The sequence below is a fragment of the Semicossyphus pulcher genome, unplaced genomic scaffold, assembly GCF_022749685.1.
Source record: "Semicossyphus pulcher isolate SPU_LCO1_2020_fin unplaced genomic scaffold, fSemPul1.0.p SCAF_6, whole genome shotgun sequence".
Taxonomy (NCBI): Eukaryota; Metazoa; Chordata; class Actinopteri; order Labriformes; family Labridae; genus Semicossyphus; species Semicossyphus pulcher.
In genome coordinates, this window is record NW_027211737.1 from 8,842,128 (window position 1) to 8,862,195 (window position 20,068).

General features: G+C 40.5%; 1 protein-coding gene across 7 annotated transcripts in view; it reads left to right on the forward strand.

The window, feature by feature from the left end:
* Nucleotides 1–19,357, forward strand: part of kcnt1b (potassium sodium-activated channel subfamily T member 1b) — an 83,488-nt gene extending 64,131 nt beyond the window's left edge. For 4 of the 7 annotated variants that reach the window (XM_069682502.1, XM_069682503.1, XM_069682506.1 and 1 more), the window contains 15 exons: nucleotides 87–300; nucleotides 2,018–2,123; nucleotides 2,294–2,466; nucleotides 3,562–3,633; nucleotides 4,846–4,980; nucleotides 5,292–5,403; nucleotides 5,954–6,055; nucleotides 8,528–8,611; nucleotides 9,119–9,247; nucleotides 9,892–9,912; nucleotides 10,017–10,314; nucleotides 12,678–12,740; nucleotides 12,960–13,010; nucleotides 16,804–16,888; nucleotides 17,228–19,357. In XM_069682502.1, the coding sequence (XP_069538603.1) occupies nucleotides 87–300; nucleotides 2,018–2,123; nucleotides 2,294–2,466; nucleotides 3,562–3,633; nucleotides 4,846–4,980; nucleotides 5,292–5,403; nucleotides 5,954–6,055; nucleotides 8,528–8,611; nucleotides 9,119–9,247; nucleotides 9,892–9,912; nucleotides 10,017–10,314; nucleotides 12,678–12,740; nucleotides 12,960–13,010; nucleotides 16,804–16,888; nucleotides 17,228–17,348 (1,766 nt within the window). In that variant the 3' untranslated portion in view covers nucleotides 17,349–19,357. The remainder of the gene's footprint in view (nucleotides 1–86; nucleotides 301–2,017; nucleotides 2,124–2,293; nucleotides 2,467–3,561; nucleotides 3,634–4,845; nucleotides 4,981–5,291; nucleotides 5,404–5,953; nucleotides 6,056–8,527; nucleotides 8,612–9,118; nucleotides 9,248–9,891; nucleotides 9,913–10,016; nucleotides 10,315–12,677; nucleotides 12,741–12,959; nucleotides 13,011–16,803; nucleotides 16,889–17,227) is intronic. The other 3 variants (XM_069682505.1, XM_069682504.1, XM_069682507.1) reach the window with 3 other exon arrangements.
* The last annotated feature ends 711 nt before the right edge of the window (nucleotides 19,358–20,068 follow it).

A 20,068-nucleotide genomic window follows, 5' to 3' on the forward strand; every position in this document is an offset into this window, starting at 1 on the left:
TCACTGTGGATTTAACACATCTGAGTAAAAGTGCTGCACACGCTCTTTCCAACTGCTCCTCTACAGTAAACCTGATGTAATTTCAGGCACTGTAGCCATCGATCTCCAGAACCCCGAACCGCCAGAGGAAAGCAGTAAGCTGACCTTGCCGACGGAGAACGGCGCCGGGAGCCGCAGACCAAGCATCGGACCCGTCCTGGAGATCGCAGACTCCTCCGCCATCCTGCCCTGCGACCTCCTTAATGACCAATCAGAGGATGAGACCAACCAATCAGACGATGAGGGCTCTGTGGGATCAGAGTAAGTGACCTGTTTGGGGCTATTATTTCTGTAATTGACCCAAAGAGATTTGATGGCTTACTGTCCCTTTATGTCTTCTCTTGCCGCAGTAAAAAAGTAAAATGTCCTCATAGTGCGAGCCTCCTGTACCCTATACGTGATTGATCTAACCCATCCTCCTCCTCGTCATGTCTCAGCGGTTGTAGGAGGAGAGATGGATGGGTTTAGAATAGGCGTGTAATCTGTGTGTCATAATGCTTTAAGGTGCAGGAATGGCAGTGATGGATGTGTGTGTCACGACAGGAAGGTCAGCACTTTTCCTCTTGAGTGAAGCTCGTGTTGTGTGTCCTTACAGCGATCCTTACGCCTCACTGCTCATCCATCAGTTGGCCGGACAGATAGCCGTCAGGATAGCAGCTCAGGGCTTCAGAGGAATCAGTCTATCTCAGCAGCTTTGTTCTTTTATTTACCCTCTCTTTTGGATTCATTAAATTCATAGACGTGTAGGATATAGCAAGCTGTTTTCAGCAGCAACTTTTAGGCCCAGACATCTGAGGGTCCCATTAAGTCCTCCTGACCTCTGAGACTCTATTACTGCCCCCATGACACCTGAGTGGTCTTCTTCCCTTAACAGTTGTCAGGCACAGTAACAGTTTAGGAGATGGAGGTGACTGCATTGTCTGCAGGAAACACATAGCAGCTTAAGGTCCCACAGTGCCCCCATGTGGTGTTCAGGTTCTAGATGCATCCATTAACAAGTTACAATCTTTTTTATTGGCAAACCAGAGGGCAATGTTAAAGTGATTACTGTAATTGCAGCCGGCACGTAACAAATCAGAGAACACAGAACTAAATTAAAACAAAATGAGACGCAATTTTAAGCAGACAGACTACAGCGGAATTGTAATGTTGTTGTTATTGAGCAGGAGCGAGTCCTGAAGCTTGAAAGCATCAGTGAATCGAGCAGCTGCAGGACCTAATAATGACTTAAAAAGGAACAGTGTTATTTTGCAGCCATTCATGCTGATAGGGCAATTCTGAGATGCTCCTGTAGTTCTTTGTGAGGCAGGAACATCATGATTCAGTAAATGTTTCAGTTAGAGTCCACACTATTGTTGCTTACTGATGTGTTTATACCTCATATGAATCCGTTCACTTAGAGAAAATATGCAAAGAAAATGGTTTAACAGCAGAAGAATCCGGAGATTGACGTCATTACAGTTAGATATCTAACAGAGACATTGTTTCTAATCAGTAACACACCAATCACAGCCGCTTCTTATAACAAGACGGTCCCTTTAAATGCAACTTCCTTCTCACTTATCCCCGCTACAACAATGCTGCACACACACCGCTGCTGCTGGCAATGCTTTGCCTCCACCACCCCAGCCTCCTCCTTTCTAGTCTGAAGCCTGTCTTGATCCTTGCTTGTGTCGTATTATCCCTCAGACAAACGCGTCTGCTAAATGCAGTTGTAACATTGTAAGCCTTTTGCCCATTCTGTATAACCAAGGGGGGTTTTGCATCTCGCTCCCTGGAAAGCCGTCGCATGCTGCTCGGCTAACCCAGGAAGCAACTTCAGAGCGGAGCCATCAACGCCGAGCATAACATTTTGCAATAAATTGTTAAATCTATGACGAGTGTTGCTGACTGAACTGCACAAAATGTCATAGGGTATTTTCCCCGAGACAAAACAAGTTTAAGGTTTATTGGATCTTTCTCGTTTCTTTCCACTCAGTTTTGTGAAGGGCTATCCTCCCAACTCGCCCTACATCGGCAGCTCTCCAACTCTGTGCCACCTCCTGCCACAGAAAGCTCCATTCTGCTGCCTCCGCCTGGACAAGGTGAGTTCACATGCAGGGAAAAAAAATCAAAAATCAAATCAAAAAACATCACAGGCATGCATCAGCCCTTTTTTCCCCCACCATATTTTTTATTATTAAATAAAAACAGTCATGTGTAGCACAGTGTAACTATAACCTCTCTGACTTCCTGATCGTCCATCTCCATCCAGGGCTGCACACATAGCAGCTTTGAGGATGCAAAGGCATACGGCTTCAAGAACAAGCTGATTATAGTGTCTGCAGAGACAGCGGGAAACGGTCTGTACAACTTCATCGTCCCTCTGCGCGCTTACTATCGGCCCAGGAAGGAGCTCAACCCCATAGTGCTGCTGCTGGACTACCCGTAAGACTCCACACTGTCCTTTCTTCTCACTGTTTGTTTGTTTTTACTCCTACAGTGACGTTAAATACTGACGTTTGCGACTTCAAAAACTAATGTATTTTTAGGTAGAGGCTTCCAACACATGTATTACCTACACCAGCAATTATGTGCATACAACACAGCAAAGATGAGATGCTAATTTGCTACCTGATTAGCATATGTGTAGGCATAGCAATAATGAACCAGGCTTTGATGTGGTCCTCCTTTACTTGGATGTCAAAACTACTTTGTGTCAATTCAAACTTTTGTCTTCTGTTTATGTTTTTAATTGAAAACATTTCAGAGTTTGACAAGGATACAAGTTCATCTGGTACTTTTTGTATGAGCACAATTTCAGCATTTCTTTGAACTGCTGTGACCTTATTATAGCAGGAAGTAAACTGGATGACTGTGCCTCAAGATATGGAAAATAATAGTTTTACATTATTAATGAAAAGCAGCTTTAGTTCAAGTTCAAAAGATATAAGGAAATGAATCTATGTGTGCCAGTTTGTGCGACATGCATTTGTTTGTGGGCGCATTTAGGATGAAAGAGAAAAAAGAACTACATATCAGAGCTTTATGTGTTTGCAATTTAAAAACAACCAAACTGCTTCCTGTAGAAAGTTAATAATGACAGCTGGAGCTGCAGGCTAGCTTTGCTTCAAGACAAAGAAAGGAATTGCTTTTGCATTATTCATAAACAACAAGTTCTATCTGCACAACAAAGCCTGTTACTGTGTTAGGGTATGTATTTGAGTGTGTTTTTGTTGCACCTCTTTCTGCTCTAAATCACTGAGGGTTTCATTAACAGATAAACTACACAGGAAACGAGCCAAGAAAGCTCTGGCTAACTGAAACCCTCCGAGGTTTCCGGAGCAGACAGTTAAATCTTCCACTTGAATTGAAGAATTAAACATATAGTATTTCCCCCTTGTTGCCTAATAAAACATCTATGCGTGTGGTCTGAACGCACATTTCAGAATATGAAAGCATCAATGTCATAATCTCTCTCTGGTGTTTTCCAAAGATAATTATCTTTTGGTTTTCATTAATGGTGTTTCCTGTTCCCCACAGGCCAGACAACCACTTCTTAGAGGCCATTTGCTGCTTTCCAATGGTTTACTTCATGGCTGGCACCATCGACAAGTATGTGTTTGGATTATTAAACAACCTGCTCATGTCACAAACTCAGTTAAAGATCAAGTTCTCCTCAGTGGTCGTTTTTCCATCATTAAAACAGCTACCAACGGTGTAACGTACATGTATCATTAATGAAATGCAATATAATCAGAAGTGGTACTTTTAGGGTCTGAAGGTTAAAGCTAATGGTGGTGCACTTTGGATTTTATAGACCCGTTATATTGGTTTTCTTATAACCACATATTGCTTTGGGGTAAGGCTCAGATATTCCCAACACAGAAACAATGGAGCGTGATAGCAGAAGATGTTTAATTTCCCTCAAACATAAACAATAAATTATATATCATTTGCAGACTCTGAGGATACAAGAGCTGCTTTCTAGACTCAGCTTTGTGAAGTTATCATACAACGTTAAATCTACTGCAAACCAGTGAGTGATCAGTTTCCGCAGAATGAAGTGCGCACCTGTGTTGGGCTGCGGCGAATTTGAGTTTTAATTACTTCTTAAATCTTAGGAGAGCTATCAATAAGCTAAAACAGGAAGTCACTGGTTCATCAAAACAGAGTTGTGACAGAACTGCCCACATTTAAGATATGATAGTGCTTTATTGATCCCCAGAGGGGAAAGACATAGACAAAGACAAGCAAGAAGCAAGTAACAGTATTAATGTGGAAATAATGTTTTAAATTAGCTATCAATCCTCCAAAGACATCTCCTCCTTCTTCCTCTTCAAAAATTCCTGAATCTGCATAGTCCCCGCCCACTATATAATACGTTTCCACCATAAAATTACAGCTGAAAACAAAACACGTCTGTGCCATCATTTAGTGGCAACTTAGCGAGCTTGAAATGTAGTAATTAGTAGTAGTAAGGTTAACGTATCCTCCTCAGTTGGATACATAACGGTCATACCTTGCAATATAGTAGATAGAAATAGTAACAACTAATTTGTGAGTAAGACTGAGCAGTTTTTGTGATGCAACCCAGTGTTGTGATTCATGAATCTCTCTTAGTAAACAGTTAGCATGGTTAGATCAGGGCCAAGCTGGTGCAACATGTTCCCGAATAGTTCTACTTTTGGGAATTCCAAACTATTGTTTAAGTAGATGATCCATGTCGAGGAAAGGGATTGAAGCGATGCATTGAACACAAAGACTGTATATTGATTGAACATTACAGATTCTTATAATATCCATAATATATTTCTTTGTGAGCAGCTTGGACAACCTGCTACAGTGTGGTATAATCTACGCCGACAACCTGGTGGTTGTGGACAAGGAGAGCACCATGAGCGCTGAGGAGGACTACATGGCCGACGCCAAGACCATCGTCAACGTTCAGACCATGTTCAGGTAACACAGAGAGAACATTTCACAGTGTAGAAACGTACAATTAACATTTAGGGACATCAGCAGGTAATTACATATAAGGTGGAGATGGAGACCGGGTCCTCTAAACGGACTAGCTGCACAGTAAATGCTTGTTTTTTTGGCATTTGCCAAAAGATCAAATGAGTTAATCTTAAAGATAAACAACAGTTTCCAAAGCTGTAAAACTCTTTTATTTAACAACCAATATTAAAAGTGTTTATCACTGCCACGCTGGGTCTTCTCCCTCAGCACAAAGCCTCTCATCCCTCTCTCTGTATCTGCTCCTCGCTCAGGTTGTTCCCCAGTCTCAGCATCATCACCGAGCTCACGCACCCGTCCAACATGAGGTTCATGCAGTTCAGAGCCAAGGACTGCTACTCACTCGCTCTCTCCAAACTGGAGAAGGTGAGCTGTTGATTTTCACATTGTTTTCTAGTGTGATTGAGGGAATGCCGGTTTATTTCTCCTCTTATTACCTCACTTTAGATGTATAGATGTACACGAGCAAAGTCTTGTTAAATGTGGAGTATAATGGGTATTTAGAGATAAATGTCCAATATCTATTTCCCCTTAAGAAGAATCTTGATCTGTAAATATGATACAATAAATCTATTTCACCATCCCAAAAACAGGTAAAAGGATTTAATATTTTGTACAATCCTCACGTGCATGAATATGATTCTTATGCCTGTTTTTTCCAAGCACTTTTTCTGCTTCTCTATCATTTTTTTCCTCTCTGATTCCTCTGTGTGATCTTTTTCTCCTACCCACAACGATATCTTTCACCTTCTCAATTCTTTAAAAAACTTTCAGAGATGAAAGAAAACAGGCCTTTTCTTTTTCTTGTTAGTCTTGTTGGAGCTGGAGCTAAAGATCAATAGTTCAGCAAAGATACCGGTGAAAGTGAGATCTTAATATGTGGTTGCTCTGTTCCTGTTTGTGTTCCTCTCTTCAGATAGAGCGTGATAAGGGCTCCAACCTGGCCTTCATGTTCCGGCTGCCGTTCGCTGCAGGCAGAGTGTTCAGTATCAGCATGTTGGATACGCTGCTCTACCAGGTGGGAGGAAAAGACGGCTGAACATAATAATGATAATAATAATAATAATGATATTAATACATTTTATTTGTAAAGCGCTTTTCATAGTACACTAAGTCACTTCACATTCTTAAAAAACAACTAAAGAAACAAAATGAACATGGGGATGATTATTAAATAAAAAACAAGTGTGTTTTATGCTCACATTTCAAATGATGAATGAATCAATCTGAGTTTAAGCAGCTGCGTTATCACAAAGAAAGCTAATACATAAGATGAGAGGTTTGTCAGTATTGGTGTTTGATGGCTGTTAGTCAGTTTTTTCAGTCAGTTATTTTTGGTATCTTTTAATTCCAAAAAATGATTAAGCTTCATTTAAAAAGTGTTTCCAACAGAAGTTGGTCCACATAAATGGCCAAATTTTACATTTTGCAACATTACATTTTTTTAAATGGTTAAATAGACTGTACTTATAAAGCGCTTTTTTAGTCTTCTCTAGTTTAGTCTTTCTAGCTGCTTTTACACTACATGTCACATTCAGCCTTTCACACACATTCACAGACTGATAGCAGTCGCTGCTAGCTAAAGTGCCCAACTTTCAAATTTTTACAAAACCATTAAAATTAATCAAAAAAATGTGCAAAAATAACTCCTAAACTAACAAAATGTGTCATTCCCAACCTGCAATGAACTGCACAGATTTATATTGAAGCGAATTGGTACTACAACAATACGAAGAGATTAAACAGGCTGCCCTCAGGGTGTCAGTCCTAAGACTTTGCTGCTAGCGAGGGAACATTCATTTATCTTCCGCCTGTGGCACTCAAGGATCGACGGGACTGTGCTAGCAGGCCCTTAGCCCTCGAGGAATGATTGACTTAAGATTCCAATTTTGGTCAATTATAAATATGAAATAACATCAATATAAATCTTAAAACATCAAATTTAATCTATGGCAATCATAAGATCAGAATTTATTTATTTTTTTATCTTAATTTTAATCTGAAATTTGAATGACTAATTCTAACTTTGCCTCTATCAGATAATAAGTAACAATTAATTACTTTAAATCTAAATATATATCACGGCTTGTTTCTGTATTCCCTCGTCCGGTCACCACCGTGGGTCCCCTAGTTTCCGCTCCTCGCTCACTGGCCTCGTCCTCGACCTGAAACACTCATGAGCCTTGAGGCTTGCGGACACAGGAAGGGGGGACAGGCGGAGTAAGGCTTCCACTATGTGACTCTCGCCCACTGGCCTCCGTAGGTCTCCCGCCTCCCTGACAAACTTTTTACTACTCACTTAGTTTTTGTTGTCTACTACTTAGTCCCTGTAGGAGTCTCTCTTTTTACCTCCCCAGCTAAAGAGGGTCGCTAAGGGGAACACCGAAACCTACGACTAGCTCTTCTCTCTATCTTAAGAATCTATAAGTGTCCCTAACCTCAAAAAGCCCAACAGTTATAAGCTTTTAACCAGGCCCCAGCCGGAGGAGGGGCACTGACAGATTCTCTACCTGATGTATGTGTGTCTTAGTGTGGATGCGCTTGAGCTTACTTACTAGCTTATCTTTGAAGAAAACTCTTATGTGTGTGTTATGTTATAATCAGAAACTCCCTTAAAAGTTTTAAAGGGTTTTTATTAAGTAAAATGTGTCAATACCAATTTAGACTCAAAAGAACAAAAAAATAAAAGAGATTAAAAGGGGCTCTAAACTAAAGGGGCACCAAAGGTTCCATAATCTAGTTTCCTAGTGTTTTGTTTCTATTAAGATTTTAATCACATCTTTGCACTCAAGCCATCTCAGACAAGCGTTTGTTGTTCCACGTGTGAGTTTGTCTAATAAACTCCCGAGCTTCACAAGTGTGCTCCACACTTATATCAGTGCTTCACACATTCCCTCAACTAAGCACCTCGATCTGTTAAAAAGAAGTCAGTGCTCTAAAACCCTCGAATGCACTTTGGATCTGTTTAAAAGAACACAGTGCCCTAGACCCCTATGCTATGCGCTTTGATCTGTTTAAAAGATCTCCGTGACCTAAACACTTCTAAACTAGAACTTTGATCTGTTTAAAAGATCTCCGTGACCTAAACACTTCTAAACTAGAACTTTGATCTGTTTAAAAGACCTCAGTGCCCTATACACCCAAAAATAATCAACACCAGCTGTGTCTATTATTTTGTTTTTGGTCTTTTAGTTTCTTTAATTTATTTTGTAATCAACTATTGATGAAGATTCAATAATCAAATTTTATATGCTATGCCATCCCATCCTAAAGACAGCCTGTCCAAAGGACGTATGAAACAGAACTTTATAATTGCGCAACTTCTTCTATTCATTCAACAATATAATGTGAAAGGACAGATGTTTGTTTTTGTTGAATAATTCTAAAGCATCGATTTGCCCAAATGTCTCATGTCTAACTCTACTTGATGTGCAGCTGGACGTGTTCATGTAGTCTTATGACCTTATGATCTTTGTCTCTGTTTTGACAGTCTTTTGTTAAAGATTACATGATCGCTATCATCAGGCTTCTTCTCGGTCTGGACACCACGCCCGGCTCTGGGTACCTGTGTGCTGTAAGTATGAACGTACTGCTGAGCAAATGATTAAGCAATATCAAACTCCAGTTCTTGATGTTGTACTGAATATCATCACAGCAACTGAACTAGTTCCACAACTGAACTGAAACTGGAATTTTGTTACCAAACAACCCAGACCTTCTCCTGCACTCTGTGTCTACAGGCGACCACAGATCAGCTGTTTTTATCAACTATTTATCTGTTTGTTTTAATTTATCATCAACCAGTGAAATAAGAGTCTGCTGTGTGATTCAGAGGTACCAGCTTGATCAATGTAGACATACGTGGTCTGCTGTAATGTTAATTAACAGTATTCAGAACACCTGGCTGAGGCGGAGTGATTCACAAAGTGAAAAGTCCCAGTGATGTTGTTCTCTCTATCACAACTCATGGAACGCTTCTCATCCAATCAGATTACTTGGTCAGAACGAACTGTTGTATAATGAGTATTGACTTTGAGTACATGAGTGCGTTTTTCTGCTTTTTCTCATCCTCCGTCTTCAGATGAAGATCACAGAGGAGCACCTGTGGATCAGGACGTACGGCAGACTCTTCCAGAAGTTCTGTTCCTCCAGCGCTGAGATCCCGATCGGGATCTACCGCACAGAGTCGCACATGTTCTCCACCTCAGAGGTAAGTTCAGTTGGATCAGATGCTTTACATCTGAGACCCTGCTTTCAGTTTGGTTCCAGCTTTTGCTTCTGGTTTGGCTTTGGCTTCCTTTCATTTCTTCTTCAAATTGTCATGATATTCTTCCTTGCTTTGCATGCTTTTATTTCTCCTCTCCTCCTAAGACGACCTTCCTTTGTTCATGCCCACATTTTATTCTCCTCTCTCCCTCCCTCTCTTATTTTTTATCTTCCGAACTAGCTGCTTTAAATGCTCAAATCTCTACTTTTGTGATTCTTTTCATCCTTAATACATTCATCTTTTTGCATTTCTCTAGTTGTTTCATGCCAAGCAAGAGAAGGAAATTGACTTTTAGTTAATTCTATTTTAGTGGCCATGTGATAAATAAAATACAACTCAGCCTCTGAATAATATGTGCTGTAATTAACTGCTATAAGAGACTAAATCTCCAGCCTGAAACAAGACATGAACATCAGTTGGCTTGTGTTAATTTCCCAATAATGAATGATAAAATAGTAAATAACTCATATTTACTATTTTATGTGCTGTTTTTTGAAGCTTTGGATGATTTAGTTTGCTTTGGATGCCCCCATCTTTCATTGCATCTCTTTTTGTTTGGATGTGTGTTTGTCCTTCTCTTGTTTCAGGGCAAAGACAGTTACGCTCAGGTAAGATGGACAGGTATTTCTTTAAAAAAAGGAACATCATGACAAAGTCGAGCCCTCTCACACACACACAGCATCCAGAATTAACACTGCCCGATACTCTCCAGTCTCAGGTGTCCATCAACGTGGAGCAGGGCATGGAGCATTCCCAGCGCAGAGACACCTGGAAGGAGAAGACGGCCCACAGAAACTCGACCACGAGCGACCAATCAGAGCACCCGCTGCTGAGGAAGAAGAGCATGCAGTGGGCACGGCGGCTGAGCAGGAAGAGCGCCAAACCGTCGAGCAGAGCGGAGAGAATCTCACAGCAGAGACTCAACCTTTACCGACGCTCGGAGCGGCAGGAGCTGTCCGAGCTGGTGAAGAACCGCATGAAGCACCTGGGCCTGCCCACCGTGGGATACGGTGAGTGGAACCGCTGGTATTGTGAGAATTCAAAGGCAATTTGTTAAAGTTTAATCATTAAAGTTAACATGTAGTTCTAAAGCAAGCCTAAACACATAATCAACGTCTTTGTTTTAGTTTAATTCATAGTTATTAAGTCATAATGTTCCTTAAAAATGAATGATAATGCAAGTTATAATGTTTGTTGCAGATTGTACTTCTGAGTTCTATAAACATGTTTTAGGCCACAGCAGCTCTGGAGGCAGAAACAATGTAATAAGTTGAATTAAATCTCAGTGGGTGGAAAAAGAAACATTTTAAAGGCGTGAAAATTGAATACAAACTAAAATAAAAAAGTGGTGGCTCTTTTTATTAGAAACATTACATTGACCTGAAATTAACATTTTAACAAATATGACACTTTAATACGCACTCAGGAGGAGAGCTGTTGCCTATTCTGATGATCTATTGTCATTCACTCTTTGAGACAGTAGGTGACGGTAAGCACCTTAAAAAATGTCTGAACTTCAAAAAATTCAATACCGTGCATCCCTATTTTTTGTGTTCATCATGATGATAGAAACAGAAGGTTAACAGCTGAGCTACCAGCGTTACATGCAGCTCTGGGTTTGTACACCTGCCTTAAACTTCAGGTAAGGTCAGGTTATTGCTACACTGCATTTTCTCCTTTAGCTGCAAGAGTTCTCAGAAAAGTTGCTTGTAAACGCTGAATATATTAGGCACTGAGAGTTGAAACAATTATTCAATCAGTTAATTAAGGCTTAATAATTGCGACGTTAAAGGGACAAATCAAGTCACTATCATAACATTAGCTTGTTTAAATAAGTAGCAATGTTAGCGCTACTTAGGTTGCATTAATTGATGCAAAGATAGCTAAACCTGCTAATAGCATAGCAACAGCTCCAACGCCTGAAAGCATTTGTTAAAGAGCAGCTCCAGTGACGTTTTAAGACATATGAAATGCTCTGCTTGAAATAATAAATTGTGTCTGATGTTTTTTCTGCAAAGTACGTTAAATTACCTTAACAATCATCCCCTCCTTCTCCGTCATTAAAATTCCATAATCTGCATAGTCCCTGTCCACTATGTACATTTACAACCGCCCCCTCCGCCGCGAAAACAAAACATGTCTCTGTCATCGTTTAATGGCAACTTGTTGAAAGAGAGGGACGCCTGGGTCACCTTGCTTAGCCTTGCTTAGCCTGCTGCCACTGCGACCCGGCCCCGGATAAGCAGAAGATAATGGATGGATGGATAGAAGTAACGTTAACGTTAGTAGTCAGTAGTGAGTTGACAAAAATGACAATGATGGTTACAGCTGGCTCGCGTATCGCCGAAGTGGTTGCCATAGGTTGCACATAATGATATGCATAGCATCGCCCTGTCCATTAACGGGATTGGCTCCTTAGGTTTGTGACGTCTCAAACCTGCCAATCTGAAAACGTGTTGTTCAGCCTGTCCTTGGTACACTGCAGTTTAAAAGCAGACAGGCCCAGCCATGGAGATGAGCAAGAACACATTAACATCTACTTTTTACTCAATAGAAAACGTGTATAATAAAGGTGTTTCTTTTGCTCCACCCACTCTCAACCAATTACATTATTTCAGCCTTGATAAAAAGCTGTGTTTATAACCTGAAATCTGTGCTCCACTCATTTGATCTCACCTCATCTCATTACCTATTAAGACATTGAAGTGTGGGTCTTGATAGTACAGATCATCATCCTCACACTACATCGTCATTAACCTTCATAAAGACTCATTTTCTCACGTTAGTTTCACACTCTTCCTCCATGTGTCATCAAACATCACACCAGTACATAGTCATGATCATCATACCAACATGTGGATGTGAACACGTCATGCATGAAGATGCAGGAGCGCCCACACCTCGTCTCAATTGCATTTGGTCCAAAAAAAAAACTGCAATTGCCTGCATTCTTCTTCTGCTCCTTTTGTTTTCTTTGACTTCTCTGTCTCCTCCCAGCTTCACGCTTCAAAATACAAGCAGAATCATGCTCCAGATGTGCCGCCAAATATTATGTAACGTGTCGATTAAATACGTTTCAGGAAGAACCCCAAAAGCTCAAGACCTTCTTATGAACCCTGAATGTCAGTGAGGATTACTGCAGCAGGATCTTAACGTGTGACAATGAATAATTTGGAAGTGATTCTGTGCACACACTTTACGCATGGCTTCTCTGCATCGCTCTCACCTTTTTGACAAAGTTCTTTTTGAAAGTGCAAATGCCTTCGCTGCCTGCCTGATCCTTTTCTTTTTCTTGTTTCCTCCCCCCTTTCTTACTCTGTGCTTCTGCTTCCTTTTCTCTGACTCTTCTCTCTTCCCTCCTTTGGCTTTGTAGAGGATGTTTCTAATCTCACTGCGAGCGATGTCATGAATCGAGTAAATCTAGGATATTTGCAAGGTAATTTATGTGCTGTTTATAACTCCTTTACAACATGTGAGTGGTTACATCCATCATGAGGAGAAAGGAACTTGTCCTTTCACCAGCATCCTTTATAAATTAGCTAGATAAATCCATTCTTAGAAGATGTTTAATTGTTTTTATTGATATAAGAATTGTAGTTAACTGTAAATGAAAACAGTAGGCCGCTGAAGTTTAACAGTGAATGCCCTTGCTTAGAGTTGCAGGACATTTCAGAGCAACCGTATACAGAGGGGACCAGGCCGTCAGGTTAGCTGGTTGATCACAGTACTGCAACTTTATCGCATGAGTGTGTGTGCGTGTGTTTAAGTGTGTGTATGTGTGTGCGCGTCATGGCAGAGTGAGCAGTAGATCAGCAGCCAGTCTCTCTCTCTCTCGCTCTTCACTCTCTCTCTCTCTCTCTCTCTCTGTCTGGTATCTTTTCTGCATTGTGTTCCCGTGAGGTGACGTCCCAAATGGCTAGAGTCCTGCAGGGCATCAGAGTTTGGCTTTAAGAGTGGAGCGGAACGCATTATGTCTGTGGATGGAAGGTTACATGTATAGTTAGCGTGTTGTAGATGCGAGGAATACGATGAATGAGAGGTGTCCTGAAGTGGAAAATAAGTCAAATCAAAGGAGGAAAGTCAATCTTCTTTGCACCTCCGCCTGTTAGCCTGTTGTTTCCATGTATCAGGACACCTCAGTGTATTTTCACGCTTATACCATGGCCACTTAACAACAGATACAAAGAGAAGAAGTGCTGAAAGTGTAGCTACACTTTGCTCTCACTGTAGATACTGTTACCTGCAGTTTGATATAGCTTCTGCAGTGATAGGTTGGTTGTCAGCAAATTCAAGGACATGAAAACTAATCAGTCATCGCTCTGTAACCCTTACATTAGACTTAAAATACAACCAAATCCAAGCTGAAAGATGGACATGATGAAGAACAACCTACCTCAGCTGAAAATCTTGTTTTTACTGACCTCTAATGGTTTCACTCCCAGATGTAAAACTGCACTTCTAGGACAGTAACTTCAGCAGGTCCAGGGTGTAAGCAGGAAGATTTATAATCATCAAGTAAAAATATGAATCATTATTTGGGGTAAACTTAGTATACAGCTCCAGAAAAAATTAAGGAGAACACTCCAAATGTTCCTTAAATCAGCATCTCTCTCTTCATGTCATGGCCAGCCCGATCCAGATCTGAAAACCCTCCTGAATGTGATCAAGAGGAAGATGGATGATCACAAGACATGGGACAAAGAGTGGCCTCATGTCGCCCAACAGCACTGTGAGATGCATGAAAGCTGTGATTAAAAATCAGGTTATTCCACTAAATATTTATTTCTAAACTCCTGAGTTAAACATTTAGTATTCTGTTGTTTAAACATGAACATTAACATGTTTTCTTTGCTTTATTCAAGCTCTGAAAAACATCTTTTTGTTATCTTAACCAGTCGTCATTTTCTGCAAATAAAAGACCCAAATGACAATATTTTATTTGGAAGTAATAGAGATGTTTAATACAAACACAAACGTATAAATAGAAGAACTAGAGAACAACATATTTTCTCAGTGGCCTCTTGATTTTTTCCAGAGCGGAGTATGAATGTTGGGTAGGAAAATAAACATGCAGATAGGTTTTGATTGCACTCTGAAGTGGGGCAGATTTTTTGTATATTTATTAACAATTTCACTAATAATTAAAAAAGGATATTATTCAACACAAGTAATTAAACTTGATATTAATTTGTAGCATTGTATGTTAAATTCAGCCTCTTAAGTACCAGGAATTGCATCTGTACTAGGTAGACAGTGGGAATTGTTCACGTACACAGTATCTTTAGTGAAGTGGTCTTCAGTAAATGACACAATTCAGGTGATAGTCTTTACCAATATTGTAATGACTGTGACTTTCTGCAGTGTCTTAAAACTGAGCTAGACTATGTTCAAAAAGCTCCTTCAAACATCAGTGAAACAGACTCACAGACTGTTCTGGACTACAGAGCCACAGCAGAACAAGCCGCCCCTGACCTTCTGCTGTGTGACTGCACAGTGCATGTGAGGTTTCTGTGCTTTGAACTGCTCACTCAGAAAGGATTGTTTTCTGTGGCCATGGTATAATTCATATTGTATGCACTGTTTAGTCTACAATAAGTGCAGATTAGAGGTGAAAAGCACATTGGTAGAGTCCTTAACATCAATCATGACACTCCTGAAAGCATCTCTTCTGTCCTCTTAAGGATTTAATGTTTTAGTATCGTAGGATAAACGTTCTTTCAGATGTTGATGCAGCTGCAGGTCAGCCTCTTCCACTCTCACACTCCCAATGTGTTCTGCTTCACTCTCAGTTTGGTTTGAGTCGCTCTGCGTTTGGTCCAGTCTGACGGATGCTGGAGCATGTTGTGTGTGTCTATGGGGTGTGTCACATGTCACTCTGTGGGGAGGGGAGGGAGGGTGGGGTGTCGGGTGGGTTGTGTGGGGGGCTGAGTGTCGTCCTTTGGCATGGCATCCTGCCGCCTTACCAAGCCTGTCGGTCCGGTGTTGAATGCGCAGGAGAAAGAGGAATGCGGTGGGGATGCATGTTGGCTCTGTTCTGATGCTGCGCATGGGCCAGCAGCATGGGCCTCCCCGTGTTCCTCTCAGTGCCCTGTCAGTAACGGATAGCCCTTCTCTCTCTTCCCCCCCCCACCCGGCTTTATAAAGGGCCACAAGCAGGTGGGTTGTGATGGAGACACATGTGTGCCCTCCTTTCCCTTCCTCTGTCTATCATGCAACGCAAGTAGGAGCTGCCGCCAGAGAGCACTCAACACACACTGACACATGCAGACATATAGAACACACACACACACACACACACACATACAGGCATACATAACTCAAACACACACACAGTAAAATGGTCCGGGGACTGAGTGTTAGTCAGGTTCCTCTTATTGATTCTTAAGTAAAATGTGTCTCCTCCATAGTGCAAAACAGATTCGATGGACCTTTATAGTCAAAGCAATCAAACTGTTATGTTCACTGTTTGTTCTGAATATAGGGTTTTACCAAGAGGAAGATAAACACATGTTGTGTTAGATTAAAAACACCTATTCTTTAAAATCTTACGATCACATTTTTTCAAAATTATATCCAAATCCATTCATGTGTTCATATTTGAACAGAATAAAACAGTGGATTATATGTTCTACAAGTTGTTTTAACAACAAAATAAATAGTCAATCAGATTGGTGCATGTGTAATTAACTTCACTAATACTAAACTTCTTCAAGAGCTTCACAAAAGAAATCAGGAAGCCAACATAAACACACACCGAGGGGGAAATAAAACACCATAAGATGTTGGCTGATAGCTATGATAAAGTTGCTTTATAAAAGAGTGAACCAGGTCAGAAGTCATTTACATTAAATAAGATATGACTTTACTGGCAGACAATTCTTTTACATCACAGCAGCTCTGTTTGCAACATAAAAGTTAAAGACAGGATACAAAAAAAACAGGACATAACATTTCATAACACAGAGGACAGTATTGAAGGCTCTTTAACGTACTTTACATCTGGAATTTAAGCATAGTTTTCACCCATCTCACACTTTATACTGAGACACAAAAAACGGCGAGTAAGACGACATTTAGGCTACATTAATTTAAATAAATGTTCAGTAAAAGCTTTTCTTTATGAAGAGGATTTGTTTATGTTAAATGTTATGGTAAAAAATCTGTCGGTGGATTTTTTTAAACCCTTAAATATGAATAAGTATCAGCCTAAATTGTTCAGTATGGGTCTGGCTGTAATCTGAATACTAATGAATGAAACTTACTATGGGCTGTAAAATTAACAGTTGTAACAAGCATCTGTTTGACTGATAACCAGACTAAGAACAGAGCATTCCCCTTACTTGGTACCTGCTCTGACTCTGTACCGAGGTTACTTTGTCGTCAGTGAAAGGTTGAAAAGAGGGAGGTTTATATTTTCAGTGTTAGAGGCTCATTTCCTGACTGATGTTCTGTAGAGTGGAGGAGCAGCTCTGAACATCTCTTCTGTCTCCTTTTTGCAGACGAGATGAACGACCACCAGAACACGCTGTCCTACGTCCTCATCAACCCTCCTCCTGACACCATGCTGGAGCTCAACGACATCGTGTAAGAACCACAAGCATACATCCTGCCCTTTTCTTCTTCTTTGTATGTCCAGTAGATTTTTAATTGTCATTTTAACTGTTTAAACTGTGTCAGAGTTTGTAGCCTGATTATCACACCTGAGATTGATAAAAACTTTTCATTTCATAATAAGGATTTGGATTGTTTAGCAGCACTAATAATTTCTCTCTTAATGCACATACAGTCCTAAATAAGTAGATCACACAGTAACAGGCAAAAAACAGACATTATGGCTGCCTTGCTTGCTCAAATGTGGCGTTTAAGATGTTAAGAACATCCTTTCCTTGCTGGCTGTTTATGATGTCTGTTTTGTCTCCACAGGTACATCATCCGGTCGGACCCCCTGGCACACATGCCAGAGGAATCCCAGGTGGGGCAGAACCGCGGCACCAGGAACCAGCAGGACTTTGGCACAGAGACGAGGGACGAGACTCACCTCTGAAATCCCCTCAGTCCTCCGCACCCTGACCCTTAACCTCTGCACCCCGCCTGGGCCCACAGAGCTGGTTTGTGTCCCACAGATGGAGGCTCGTTTCGGGCCAAGAGCAGCAGTCCATCGTGAATGTGCATTATGTGTCTCTCAGCCTCAAAACAGAAATAATCAACGTTTAAAAAAAGATGGCCACGAGAGAGCTGCTGTTTCCCACCGAGCTGCTACAGGAGGATGCATGAAGAGTGCCTCGTAATCCACCCTGATCCCCCCCACTCACCGACTGTACTAACATAAAACACCCTCGCCGGTTTGATCGATGATGTGTTGGGTCTTTGGAAAGTCAAAGGAGTTTTTGCGCACATACTGTACAGGACATCAAACCATCACTTCAGGGGTGAAGTTGCCCTCCTGCCACGACTCTGACCTACCCGTCTCCGCTTGTTTCTACCTTAACTCACAAACAACTGAATCTTGGGGCAACTCCACCTCCTCCACCTAAACAATCATGTTTTCTACAAGTGAAGGCAACGAATTTCTATCAATTCAAGCATTTTATCATTCAATTTAATTACATGTGCACTTTTCTTAATTTATTACTCAATCTGTTTCTAAATCCGACAACATTTTCATTTTCTTTATGAGCACAAACTTTTTTACGACAAACTGTCACCTGTGAATATACACACTGTAGTGGCACTTTTATCGGCCATATTAGACTTAACAGTTTCCTCTCTGTTGTTTTGGTTTGGACACAGATTCTTTTGTGGTTCTGTTAAAGAGTGAATATAGTTTCTAATGCTGCTGTACGTGTCCCAAATCACGACTACGTGCCATTCTTCAGTTTACTCTATTACTTTGTAAATATCTTTAATTATTTCTACTTTGTGCCAAAATGCATCCGTTTTGTTCCGTCAGTGTTATTTGATTTATCTAAGCGCCTGATTGATGCATGGGGCTGATGGCTCTATCCAACATATTTAAGCCAATATGTAACATTTATTACTATTACATTATTTTCTGGAAGCGCAGGCTGAATATTTACACAAGATGAAACAATCATGGTGGTCAAAATGTAATGTCATATTTAAACTTCAATTTTGCCCACAACAAGGGCGCTGATTTAGCTGAGAGGTTAAAACGACAGCCAGTGTGCCACAATCCTCGATGTGGTGGCCCCGAGCTCAACCCCCACCCCTCGCCCTCGGGCCTGTGTCGCCCCCCCCCTCACACCACCCTCTCTCTACATACAGGCAAAAAAGGCCAAAACAACACAACAAATTCTATTTAATTAATGTTTATTTTAATTCAGTTTATTGCAGTTCTGATTTTTCACGTGTTTTAGGCTGCATCTTTATTTACACCAGTTATTTTTGTAAGCTAAACCGAAGCAAATTATTGTTTTGGGGAATTTATTTTTATTTATATACATTTATGCTTTAATTTATAAAAATGTATTCTTTTGTTTTAATATATTTTTTAACTTTTTTATCTTTCAAGCTGTAAAAAGTCTTACTCGGTGCGTATCTTTAGATTTACAGGACGAGTTTGAAATTTTGCAGAGCGTCAGATGAGAAGCTTGTCACCATTCACATCTGTATGATCGTTAGCTAGCGCTGGCAGGTGATTTGATTAGCGTAGCATTACGGCTAAGCTAACGGAAGCAAGGGGAAAAACCAGTTAGCAGCACCTCTAAACCTTGCTAATGTAATAAACATGTTGCACAAAAAAAACTTACAAAAACCTATGAAAGGTAATTTACTTAATTTTAAACTTAAGATAAGATAATCCTTTATTGATCCCCAGAGGGGAAATTCGGGAAAACTTTGGGGTTGCAAAGATTCAAAAAGTTATTAGGGATTACTTGTTGCGCTGGTTTAGCTCAGTTGGCAGAGCAAACGCCCCACAAACAGAGGCTACAGCCCTCAACGCAGAATATTTGAATCAGAATCAGAAATACTTTATTAATCCCCGGGGGGAAATTCCGGCGTTACAGTTGCTCTGACAGAAATATCTGACATAATATAGAAGTACGAAAAAATTTTAAATATGTGCATTCTATGTACGGTAAAATAAGAGATAAAGATGAAATGCTGAGAAGTGGATCTGTGATGATTTAATCCCAGAAAGCCAGAATTAAATGTAGTTGCCAGAATAAAGTTAAATACAAAATAAGAGTTACTCTGCAGAAACGTTATCTACATAAGAGTAGATTTGGTGCATGTCTTCCTCCACTCTCTCCTCCCCACATTTCCTGTCTCTTCAGCTGTCCTATAAATAAAGGCAAAAAAAGATAGGGGGTCACGTGATAAGCTAAAGAGGTGCTTATAAGTGGGCTTTGGGCTCAACACGGCTAGCTTCCAGTGCTGATGCTAAGCTAGGCTAACAGTCTTACGAATGCAGCTTTATAACTGATGGTTTCCAAGTGTCTCATCTGTCTCAGCAAAAAGAAAATATACGTGAAAGTGGGCGAAAGACAACGCAGTGAAAATAAATAATCCATCCACATTCCAATTTAAGCTAAAAAATACCTCAAACACTAAATTGTACGATTAGAAAATAAAAGTATGAATTGTAAAGACCTCTCGTGGCCCATCACAGAACCTTTAAGGCCTTTTCATATTCAGACACACAAATATTAATATCAGTGTTTGCCTCAAACATCAGGCTCCAGTGTTTTTCTTTAGTTACTTAAGTTTTCTTCACTTTAAGTTGTAAATATGGACTTATTG